We start from the raw sequence: 11,754 nt of genomic DNA, 5'->3' as shown, positions 1-11,754 counted from the left end.
GGGGGCACGCAGCCCCTTTTATAGTGAGTCAGGCACACCTGGCTGTTGCCAGGTAACTGTGGGGCGGAGCCTAGACAAAATGCTAACACCCACTACTCTCAGGAGAAAGGAGACAACTCTTACTTAGGCTGTGGTGAGCTGGTCACACAGCTTTCCAGATTTCCAGGAGTAGGAGGTGGGGCTGTGTTGAAGGCAGAGGAGGGGAGACGGAGGCCTCGATCTGCCGATCTGCCGCAGTTGCTGATATCATGGTGTAAAGACACCCACAGGGACCTGTTTAAGATCATAACAGTTTAACAGCTGGTTCACAAAATTCCTGAAAATGTCATAGTCGCCTGCACAGGTTGGAACTGGCTCCAGCCCAGACGGCGTGCGCCTGCAGCTCACTACTGCCCTGGCTTCCTAGATGTTGGGGCAACCGAGCACCAGCTCAGCTGCCCTTCCCTGCACCCCCCCCCCCGCCCTTGTCTGTGCTATTTCTGCCTCCCTCTCAACTGCTGCTTCCTCCAATCACAGCCCAGTGTGGCTTCTCTGACAGTGACCCACACACACACACCCCCCAGGATCGCCTCACTGGGGCAGGGTTCCCTTCTGTACTTGGGTATCTTTTCTAGGATGCCTTCTGGGGCTGGATGCCCTTACCACTTCAATCCTTGCGGCCACTCGGTTCCCCATATTTCTTTCACTGCGTTAAAAGTCCCAGGAAGCAGGGCCTTACTCTGTGTCCCCAGCAAGGGAACCTGTGCTCCCCATAGCCATCAATTCTGCAGCTCCCGACTGGTATAGAGCTCTTTCTGAGTCCCCCAACTGAGTCACAATCTCCTGTTCTTCCCTTCGGAAGCTCCACCCACCTCCATCGAAGTCGTGGCTGCCGACTCCCCTGCCCCCTTCAGCCGGTACCAGGCCCAGAACTTCACACTGGTCTGCATCGTGTCGGGAGGGAAGCCAGCGCCCATGGTAAGTGCTTGTGGGCTCAGCCCTCAGTATGCCAAGACTTCTGCTCTCTGAACCTCCCTCAGGGACCACTTCTGTACCCAGACAGGAAGTGGCCTGTCCCATCCCACCATCCTAGGTCTTCGTAGTAAGGTTTGCTTCCAGGAGTGCCCAGGACCCAGTATGCCGCTCCTAGATACTGAGGAGAATGGGGAACACAGAACAGGGTCCAGAGATGGGGAGGTGACTTCGCCATAGTCTCCTGATATTTTCCACAGAAAAGGGACCCACGTTCATATTCTCATGCTTCAAGCATGCTGCTCTTCCTGGGCTGCCATAGGCTTCACAGGAAGTCTCCCCAGAAGGAAGAGAGGAAAGAGAGAGGGGGAGAGAGCAGGGGACAGGAGGAAAGACAGAGTGGGGTGGTCAGTCACGGGGAGGGGTAGGCATCCAGACCACCTGGTCTGAGCTCTGCTTCTGGTCACACTGACCCTGCCCAGGGGGTCCCCCTTCCCTTCTTGGTTTTACTCCAAGGCCAGGGAGTTGGACACCATCAATGTCTCAGAAGCCATGGGGCTCTTCTGACCTAACAACTACTCAATGAAACCTCACGTGTCTAACTTCTAACAGGGGGAGGCATGAATCCCTCAAGTTCCCCGGAAGCATGCCTGCGCACCCGTGTCAGAGCCTTTGAGCTACATTTGGGTGTGATTTTAGTGTGGGCATCTTAGAATAATGTTAGAATAATAATGTCCTCAACCCGATGAGTTTTGCATATTTCTTGGATTTAGCAAGATGGTGGTGGTAGTAGGGGGTACGGCTGGAGCAGTGAGGACCTGCCGTTAGAATTCAGATGGACAGGTAAGTGGCCCCCACCTTCCCAGTGAGACTGTTTCTCATGTGTGGGTCAGTGGTGGGACCTGTGGATCTGCGCCTGGGACCCAGAATCAATTGCTCAGGGCAGAGGAGTGGAAAGTCAAGGGTCAGGGATAGGTAGAGTGATGCCCTATGATAAGGTGCAGGAGTAAAGGGGGGACACAGAGACATGCTGGCCTGGAATTAGGGTACAGGGCACAGAGGCCAGCAATATAAGGTGTGGTGGTCAGGGGTCAGGGATGCAGAGACACAGGGGTCTGGGGTAAGAGTAAGGACACAGGGGTTAGGGGTATGAGACCTGAAATTCAAGGGTCAGGGATGCAGAGACATAGGATAAGAGCCATGAGGTCACTAGCGAGGCCTGGAGGCATAGTGGTCAGAGCTCAGTGGGCAAGTGTAGAGTCACACTGCAGCCATAAGCAAGCAGTCAATAGAGGTGGCCTTAGAGCCACGGATGCTGAAGACAAGACTCACAGATTTGCCCTCAGAATCCCTAAGGATGTCCAGCCTCCCCCAAATCATAGAAGCTGGGCTTTCCTCTGGGGAAAGAAAGACCTGAGGGGAGGGTTTCCTGGCCCTGGGACTACAGGAGAGCACCCCCTTCTCACCTCACCTCCAGGCTGCCACTTAAGACACAGTTATAAAAACTGCCCCCCCTCTGCCCCTCCTCTCTCCTCCCGCCTCTCTCCGCCCCTCTCTCCCCCCCCCCTTTGTCTATGTGAAAGATTCTCATTCCCTGACAGTCCGGGCATCTTATGTCTGTCTGGAGCATCAGAACATGAAAGCAATTCTTTGATATAAATTACAAACCTGCTTTTGAAGCACTTTTCAAAAAAAGAAAGAAAGAAAAGAAAGAAAAGAAACGCAAAGAAAAGGGAAAGGGAAAAAAACCCAAATCTGCCAAAGCAGACCGTTATGTGCCAAGGATTCTTCTGCAGAGTTTTAAACTCTGACAGCTCCTCCACACCTAGGTATCACCCTCCCTCCCGTCCACCCCATCCACTCCCCAGCCCCTCCCCCACCAGCCCACCCCCAGGCTTCTCCGTACCCACCGAGTCCCTGGAGTCCCAGAGCACGCTGCTTTCTCCTCTTCTCTCTCCCCGTCCCCTATCGATTTATTTATCTGATTTATTAAAAAATACACCCAATCCCCACAGGCTTCCGGGCGCATGTACCAAAATAAGAAGACAGCAAATTAAATTAAATGCCGCCTCTCAAAACTTGAATTCCCTATTAGCACAGAAAGGGAGAAGACGTCTTCTTTCGCCTCATTCCCTGCACCTAGCTCCCTCCCACACACGCACCTGTTTTCTGCCTAGCAGCTCTGAATTACCAAATTGTGTGAGCAGGCAGGACACACACACACACACATACACACACACACACACACACCTCTTCTCCCTTCCTCTTTTAACACTTCATTTTGCCCCCAATGCCCCATTTCCTCCTCATCCACGTCCCGCCCCCCCCCAAGGGGGTGTCAGCTATGAACCATACTGGAGCCCGGATGGTGGTTAAGTAACCTCTAAAACCAAGCTCCCATGACTTCATTTAAGCCCCCTAATTGCTCCCTGGAGTCAGTCGTCTTATTTCTCTTTGCAAGTGGAGAAACTGAGGCTCAAAGTCCCCCCCCAACTTGTCGATGATGGCGTTGGGCGGAGCCATCTCTCTCTCAAGAGCTGTTTGTATTCCCACATTAGCTCAAGGAGTGGGCTTGACCTTCTCCCTACTGACTGGGAAAGCCCAGGCTCTTCTGAGAGTCCCTCAGGGAAGGTAAACCATCCATCCATTATCTTTCCCACCCTGTCCTGCTTGCAACTATAGGTTTATTTCAAACGGGATGGGGAGCCGATCGATGCGGTGCCCCTTACAGAACTGCCAGCAGCCAGCTCCGGCCCAGTCCAGGACAGCAGGCCCTTCCGCAGCCTTCTGCATCGAGACGTGGACGATACCAAAATGCAAAAGTCACTATCCCTTCTGGACACTGAATACCGGGCTGGACGTCCCTACACGGAGCGCCCCTCGCGCAGCCTCACCCAGGACCCCAGCCTCTTCGTGCAGCCCACCACGGAAAACATCCCAGAGACAGTGGTGAGCCGAGAGTTTCCCCGTTGGGTACACAGCGCCGAGCCGGTCTACTTCCTGCGCCACAGCCGCACCCCAGGCAGCGATGGCACGGTGGAGGTGCGGGCCCTGCTCACCTGGACCCTCAACCCGCAGATCGACAATGAGGCCCTTTTCAGCTGTGAGGTCAAGCACCCAGCGCTGTCAATGCCCATGCAGGCGGAGGTCACGCTGGGTAAGACCTGGAAGGCTCTTCTGCCGCCCATCAGAGATAAGAGAGTGTAGTCCTACAACGGGGGGCCACGGGGTGCTGGAAGCCGGGGAGGAGGGGGCAAATGGAGTCAGGTCAGCTCAGGGGGGTTGGGACGAGGAGAGACAAGGGTCTTCGGTAAGGTTGTTTGTTGCACTGGAGAAAATGGAAGTCCCAGGTCAGTGGGGTGTTTGTTAGGGTCAAGCACATGGGTGTTCAGCAGTCCCTTGCAGCTCCCACAGAACATCAGAAGAACCGTTTCCTGGGTGCCTGCCTGCCACGTGCTGCTTGTTTCCCTTCTGTTAATTCAGCACACGTTTGTGAAGCAAGTCGTGGACCTGGATGGTCACACTATAACCCTGGGGAGGTGAGGACATGGGGGATAGCCCGGACTCCTGAGGTGAGAGTGAGAGCCTAGGCTAACTTCTCTTTCTGCCTAGCCTGCCCTAGGCCTCTGTTTTCTGGCCTCTTCAATGTGAAAAGTGAGCAAACCCAATTTAACTATAAGCTAGGAACCCAGCTTGAACCCCTGCAGTACCCTTGGTGGCCACTGGGGGCGTGCTTGCTGTCCTTACTCCTGTCCTTTAGGTGAGAGATTTGGGGTTTACATGCGAGGTCAGTGAGCTGGGGGCAGTCTGTCCCAGAGTCCTCTTCCTTAGTGTTGCCCAGCTGACGGCTGTGGTCAAGGACATGCTGAGTCATGAGTGTGACCTGCACAGTGACAAACCCTGCACTCTGAGAAAGGCCATGAACAGAGTGGTATTGGGGCACAGAATTTGAACACCCAGCAAGGGCTTGGAAGCCCAGGCCACCGATGGTTGGGCTTGTCTTCTGCAGTGGGCCTGGCTCTAGTGTGCATTCATTTATCAGGGATGCCCCCTGTGGCTCACGTGCCGCTTCCTCCAGGAAGCCAGCCGGGTCCGGTTGACTGTATCTCTTTAAAACCCCTCTTCCTGGGTTTTTGTCTCTCTGGTGGGCAGCCTTGAAAGTCACCTCAGTGGCGACAATGCCATCTTCGAATCGGTCAAGCCATTAGCCTCAGGGCTACTCATGATCTCCTCATGGCCAGGTCACACACCCTCGCAGCAGCACAGCCTCAGAATGCTTCCCGGGGCCTGCCCTTCTCTGACTTTCCCTGCAACCCATCCAAGTTCTCAGCATCCACCCCTGGAGAGCAGCATGGCCTCCAAACTGGTCTTTCTGCTTCTGGTTTTCCCCCTATGCTGCTTTTCATCCCAACTGATCTCCTTACAAAATAAATCAGCCCCAAACTCAGATAAACAGCTGTCCAAACCCTCCAGTGTAGACGCTAGGCTGACACAAAGAAAGCCCAGAAACAGACCTGCAGGTAAAGGCAATTGATTTTGATGGAGACCCTGAGGCTGCTCGGAGAGTAAAGACGAATCCTCTAACACATGGCCGGAAGGAACGAGGGAACGTGAGTGCGGGGGAGGCGGGCCTGGCCCCTGCCTGGCACACATACAGGTTAACCAGAGATGAATGATAGGCCCCTGTGTAAAAGCCAGAGTCATAAAGCTTCCAGAACAAAATGGAGAGAGATGTCTTTATGGAGCCAAGGTAGCCAGCATTGCTTAAAGCAGTCATAAAAAAAAAAACACTAGAGGAAAAATTGAAAACTGGTTGGTTGGACAGAATCAAAATTCAGATCTTTGCCTCTTTAAGAGAGTAGGAAGGCAAGGTGTAGAAGGTGAGGGGGAGGATACGCTCAGTCCTCTGGGAAACACTGGTACTCACTCGGGATGCAAAAAAAACGAAACAAACAACAAAGAAAACCAAAAAGCAAACCCAACTAAGCCTAGTATGGTGGTGCACGGCTGTCATCTCAGCGTTTGGGGGTAGGGGCAGGAGGGTCAGAAGGTCAAGGTCATCTCTTGGTTACCTGGGTAGTTTGAGATCAGTCTGGACTGACTGTCTCAAATCCCGGACTGTCATAAGCCCCATCTCAAAATTAGAAATGACAGACAGACAGACAGACAGAGACAGACAGAACGAACATCTTATAAAACCAAGGGGGGCAGCCCCTACTAGATAGACATGAGAGACAAGCAGTATTTGTTGTCAGTGCAAACCCAGGGCCTCACCTGTGCTAAGCAAACACTCTGCCACTGACTGAGCCACACCTCCAGCCCATGACATCCTGCTTTGAAAGTCTCCCACAGACATTAAAACACAGTGTCAGTCATCACAGAAGTGGGGGTTAAGACCTCGGCGAGATAGCATTAGTAACTATTAGACTGGATAAAGTTTTCCAAGCTGACAATAACAAATGCCGGCAAAGTGTACAGGGGAACCGGAACCCTCCTGCATCATCAGTGGTACAACGGCATCCATCCACAGGAAACCAGCAGAGTTTCTCAAGTATGATAAACACCTCATTCCTGTGACCCAGTAACTGCACGTGGAGGGATGGCTGGGTAGATGGACAGGCAGATGGACAGATGGAATAGATGGAGGGATAGATTAGGCAGATGGGTAGATGGGTAGGTGGACGGATGAATGGACATGAAGGAAGGACAGATGGATGAAAGGATGGATGGAATACTAGATGGATAGATGAACAGACAGGATGGTGAAGAGGTTGGGTGAATTCATAGATGGATGGGCATGTGGGCGGGAGGCTGGGAAGATGGATGGGTGGGCAGATAGTGGGTGTGTGGGTAGCTTAGTTGGATAGGTAGATGGTGGACTGGATGTATACAGGAAATGGAGGATGTGATGGATGGATGGATGATGGTTGGATGAGTGGGTGGTAGGTGAGAGGTAGACTGGATACATAGTGGGTGGATGATGACTGGATGGACGAGTGACTCTTAATGAAAACTCAGAATCCCAAAGGAGTCCCAGAGGAGCCCTTCCTTGAGACCACACCTGCTATCCTTACAGTCAGGAAGAATGCCACGGGTGCAAGTGTGTGTGTGTGTGTGTGTGTGTGTGTGTGTGACCACAGGTGCACATGCAGGGGTCGGGTGGGGCGTAATGAGAATTTCTGCACTCCCTTGAGCCAGGATTTCCCTCTGGGGCTTCACCCTCTCCCCGTTGTCATTTTCAGAGCATCTCTTAGGCAATTGATGAACAGATGACCAGACAGACTGAGCTCATGCTCTGCCCCACACAGCCTGAGAGGGCTCGGCCTAGATCCTGGGCCTGCATTCTGTTCTCCAACTCATATAGGCCAGGGCTTGAGAGGACTGGATACCAAAACTGTGGATACATCTCTGCTTGACATGACGGGTTGTGCTCCCAAAGCAGTCAGGGGGCTAGGTTTTGCTTGCCAGTAGCTGCAGTGGACTTCTGGTGTTGGTGAGATCGTTGGAGCAGTTGGCCTGACTTCCAGAAACAAGTGGCTCCCAGCAGCCTCAAGGGCCGGAGCCCCAGGACATCTGCTGCAAACACCCATCTGCATGAGAACTCAGAGGGACAACAATGCAGCAGGCCCCTCTGGGGCTTCCCTCTATGCCCCTCAGGGTCGACTGAGCATAGGGGCACTATAAACAGTTCAGGGCGTCCAAAGAAGCTGTGCGGCCTGCTGCCGTGGGCTCTGAGCCTCTGCAGACCTCTAGCCAGGCACTGCCTTCTCCTGCAATGGAGGCCTTTCGGCGCCCTCTGCTGGTTGAGGCTGACAGTGACACAGACCACCCAGGGCCATGTGACCCTACACCCCCCCCCCACACGCCCACCCCTGGGGGGGGGGGGGCGGCCCCCGCTCTGCAACCCCCTCCCCCTTTATAGCCCCGGAGAGCAGCTGGAAGAGGCAAGAATGTCACTTGGTTTCCCTGAGCCTTTCTGTGAGTGCAGGACAAGCTCGAAAGGGGAAATGGGGTGAAATACGGAGTGCTGAATAAAGGGGAAGGGAGTGGCTTAGAGGCGGAGCCTTTCCATCCTGAGCCCGCCATCTGCCCAGCGTCCCTTCCACGCAGCTGGCAGGTGGACACAGCAGTGGAAGTCACTGTCTCCTCCCCTCAGCAGCCTTCCCTCCCCTCGCAGCAGGCCCGGCCCTTCCCTCTGCCCACGCGCCATTAGATGTCTGTCTTCCTTGCAGTTAATTAACAGTTTCTTGGTCTTTCTCTCAGAGAGTAAGGCTGGCAGAGCCTGGAGCCGCTCACATCTGCTCGCGGCTCTGATTTCTGTCGTGCTTTAAGTAGGAAAGGCAGCCCTGGAAGCTGTGCAGTCTGTACCCAGCCCTGCCAGCTCTCTTGTTGACCCTTCCTTCATGTCCCTGATGCGCCTCCTGCCTGGAACATTCCTCGTGGGCTTTACTTCTCCTGGACACTGTGGCCACTGCCCTTCCGTGAGCTGTGTGCTGCTTCTGCTGGCCTCAGACCCTGCATACAACAGTGGTCGCAGTTTGGCTGAGTCTGTTTGCAAATTAAATGTCTCTCCCACTAAAGGAGAAGCTGTGGGACACTTGACTTTATCACAGTCCCCTTTACTAGTTCCCAGCCCTGTTCCAAAGCCTGACATATGCCCAGCTCAGTAATTACTATTGAAAGACAGAGTAAATGGGTGACTCTGCAGGAACCTGGGACAAGCCTCTTCGTTTTGTGTAGACCTGGGTTCTCCCCTCTGGGAGAGAGAGAGAGACAGGGAGAGAAATCTCCAGCAGGTTCTTCAGTCTCCCACAGGCAAGGGACCCCCAGGGCATCATGTCACCTCAGCTGAGGAAGACAGTACTGGGGACAAGAGGACCAGAGGCAGGGAGAACGAAGGCTGGCTAGGGAAGGAGATGGTGGCTTCACTCGGTACACACACACACACACACACACACACACACACACACCCGCCCAATACAGAGGTTCCTGGAAGTCCCCTGGCACTAGGAGCCTCAATCGAGAGTCTGAGAGACTGAATTTTGGTCCTGATTCTTCCTCTCTCTTTGACCTTTGGCAAATCATAATGAACTCTCCGGGCCTCTGTGAACTCGACTAGACCGAAGGGACAGTGATGGCGTTGTTATCCTCCCCCACTGACCTGTGAGATCCGTGCATTTGTGGGTGTCATTGAATCCCTAGATCCCAGCTGTGATGGGACACACAGTAGGGCTGTAGGAAATATGAGAGGGAGGCAGCAATGACTGAGGGAGGGAACGAGCCTCCCTGGAGTCAGACAAACCTCTTAAACTTGATCGTATTCTGCTCTACCCACCTCTCAATGCGGCTGCATCCACCCACCACCTCTCTCCGACCCCGCCCACCACCTCTCTATAACCCCACCTATCACCCACTCTCTGACCCCACCCACCACCCTCTCGACTCTACTCACCACTCCTCTCTGGCCCCACCCACCACTCCTCTCTGACCACACCCACTACCCCCTCTCTAACCACACCTACCATCCCTTTCTGACCCGATCTTCCTCTTGATACAGTTGCTCCCAAAGGACCCAAAATTGTGATGACGCCCAGCAGAGCCCGGGTTGGGGACACAGTGAGGATCCTAGTCCACGGATTTCAGGTCAGTCTCTTTCTGGATACCTGAGTCGGGTGGTGGGTGGGTAGAGACACCCAGTTGCCATGGGGACCAGCCTCCCTGGCTTACTCTTCTATACCCAAGAGCAAATGCCACTCACGTCAGCTTTCTGTCTTTGTATTTATTCCGGTCCTGAGTCCTCTCCACCTAATCTGTTCTCCAGGCTGTTCTCAAATTCCCTATTTAGCTGAGGGTGATTCCTCCACCTCAGTGCTAGACTCCATCACCGTTTATAGGGCACTGGGGATGGAACCCAGGACTTTGTGTGTGCTGGGCAAACACGATATCATCTAAGCTCCATCCCTAGCCCTCTTCCTGGGGTTCTGAGGTGCTCCCTGAAGCCTATTGGATGAGAATCGGGGTCTGGAAAGCCTCTGACTTCCTTGTGTTGACAGGATGCTCCCCTGTGACCCCACTATCCCCTACTCTGGTCCACAGAATGAGGTCTTCCCAGAACCCATGTTCACGTGGACAAGAGTGGGCAGCCGCCTCCTGGATGGCAGTGCCGAGTTTGACGGGAAGGAGCTCGTGCTGGAGCGGGTTCCTGCTGAGCTCAACGGCTCCATGTACCGCTGCACTGCCCAGAACCCACTGGGCTCCACTGATACCCACACTCGGCTCATCGTGTTCGGTAGGGACCCCACAGGACCATCCAAGGATAGGCCCTGGTTAAAAGCTGTCCACAGAAGCCCCTTGAATTTGTCTCAGACAGATAATTCAGATCACCGATTATGATTACAAGGGCTTTATCATCAGAGAGATTCCAGGTTCACATCTAGGTTTGGCTAAAGCCTCAGTTTACCCATCTGTAACATGGACCGATGCAGAGAAGAGAGGTGGTTGGTTGCACCATCCCATTGTGTACAGTAGCATATAGTGGGTGCCTGGTGAAGGCTCTCCACTCAGCACCACCCACCAACCCTGCTCCTCTCTGTTTCTTTCTGACAGAAAACCCAAATATCCCAAGAGGAACAGAGGACTCCCGTGGTAAGTCTCCATCCTCAGGACTGCACACTTAAAAGGGAGTGCCTTTCAAGGCCTCAGGAAACACCGCCTGCCTCCTGCGGTCCCTCCCATTCCTTCAGGAGGCCATCACCTCAGCTAGGCAGAGTCAAGTTTAGGCAACTGTAGGCACTAAGCAAGAAGACCCTATGCCCCCAAACAGCCAATGGGATGTCAGGGGCTGGGGGTATCCCCTCTCACTGCTACCCAGACCACAAGAGGCCTTGTCTGGCAGTGACTATGGTATGAATCTCTGACAACTCCATGGGACACTTAAGAGCATAGACAGATGCCCCGGGCTGCTCTCTTCAGCCACCCCGACCGAGAACCACCCACGGGGTGCAGACCCTACCCACACACTGCAAATCTCACAGTTCTCAGTGAAGCTCCCCACTCCTGGTGCTCACTGGACCACCCTGATAGCCTCAGCCCAGCAGGCTTGCATGGGGATGAGGCAGCGGACCCCTGGCAGGCAGACAGCAGAGCTGAGGTTCCAGCCCGGTCACCTGATCCTGGCCCCTAGCATCTTTGTTGGGAACAGTTTACCACTAGAGTTTCACACCCATAGGCCCACTGTGACACACAGGCAGGCTGTAGCCCTGACACCTCCACCCTCTCACAGGTTCTGCTTCTGGCCCCGCTGGCGTCCGGCTCACCCTGGTGCTTGCCCTGACAGTGATCCTGGAGCTCACGTGAAGATGCCGCCTCCTCCCGATGCTCCCAGCGGCCCCCGGCATCTCTTCGATCGATTTTCATTTCTTTTCTAAACTATTTCCAGTCTTGTTCTTAGTCTCGGCCGATGTCTTGGCTTCCTCACTGGGTTTAATTAAACAAACAGACCGATCTTCCCCACCTCAATGTCTGGCTCTATATTTTTCCGTAGTCTAGTAGCAGCTACTGGGTACCTGCTGGCATCCAGTCTTGAGACGGGCACAGAGATAGGATGGCAGAGGAGATGGAAAGCCTGTGCTCCCGTGAGGGTGGGTGGGCATGCGGGTCTTGTCTCATTCAGTCCTAAAAACAGCCAGGTATGGGAAGTGGCCATGACTCCTTGGGGGAAATGTCACAGTCAGCTGTTGCCACAATAGTGCTGTTAACAAGTGAACCCACAACTTGGTGGCATGCAACAACAAGCACAGATAC

The 11,754-nt window shown here is 53.9% G+C and overlaps 1 protein-coding gene across 1 annotated transcript in view; it reads left to right on the top strand.

Moving 5' to 3' along the window:
- The window catches only part of Igsf21 (immunoglobin superfamily member 21), a 219,745-nt gene extending 208,282 nt beyond the window's left edge, over window positions 1-11,463 (top strand). The window contains exons 5-10 of the mRNA XM_028754042.1: window positions 842-957; window positions 3,634-4,108; window positions 9,509-9,594; window positions 10,048-10,240; window positions 10,558-10,596; window positions 11,234-11,463. Of these exons, the coding sequence (XP_028609875.1) occupies window positions 842-957; window positions 3,634-4,108; window positions 9,509-9,594; window positions 10,048-10,240; window positions 10,558-10,596; window positions 11,234-11,307 (983 nt within the window). The 3' untranslated portion in view covers window positions 11,308-11,463. The remainder of the gene's footprint in view (window positions 1-841; window positions 958-3,633; window positions 4,109-9,508; window positions 9,595-10,047; window positions 10,241-10,557; window positions 10,597-11,233) is intronic.
- The last annotated feature ends 291 nt before the right edge of the window (window positions 11,464-11,754 follow it).

This window comes from Grammomys surdaster, unplaced genomic scaffold, assembly GCF_004785775.1.
Source record: "Grammomys surdaster isolate TR1022 unplaced genomic scaffold, NIH_TR_1.0 125977, whole genome shotgun sequence".
Taxonomy (NCBI): domain Eukaryota; kingdom Metazoa; phylum Chordata; class Mammalia; order Rodentia; family Muridae; genus Grammomys; species Grammomys surdaster.
The sequence above is the reverse complement of the archived record's forward strand: the minus strand, read 5'-3'. Positions and strand labels throughout refer to the sequence as shown.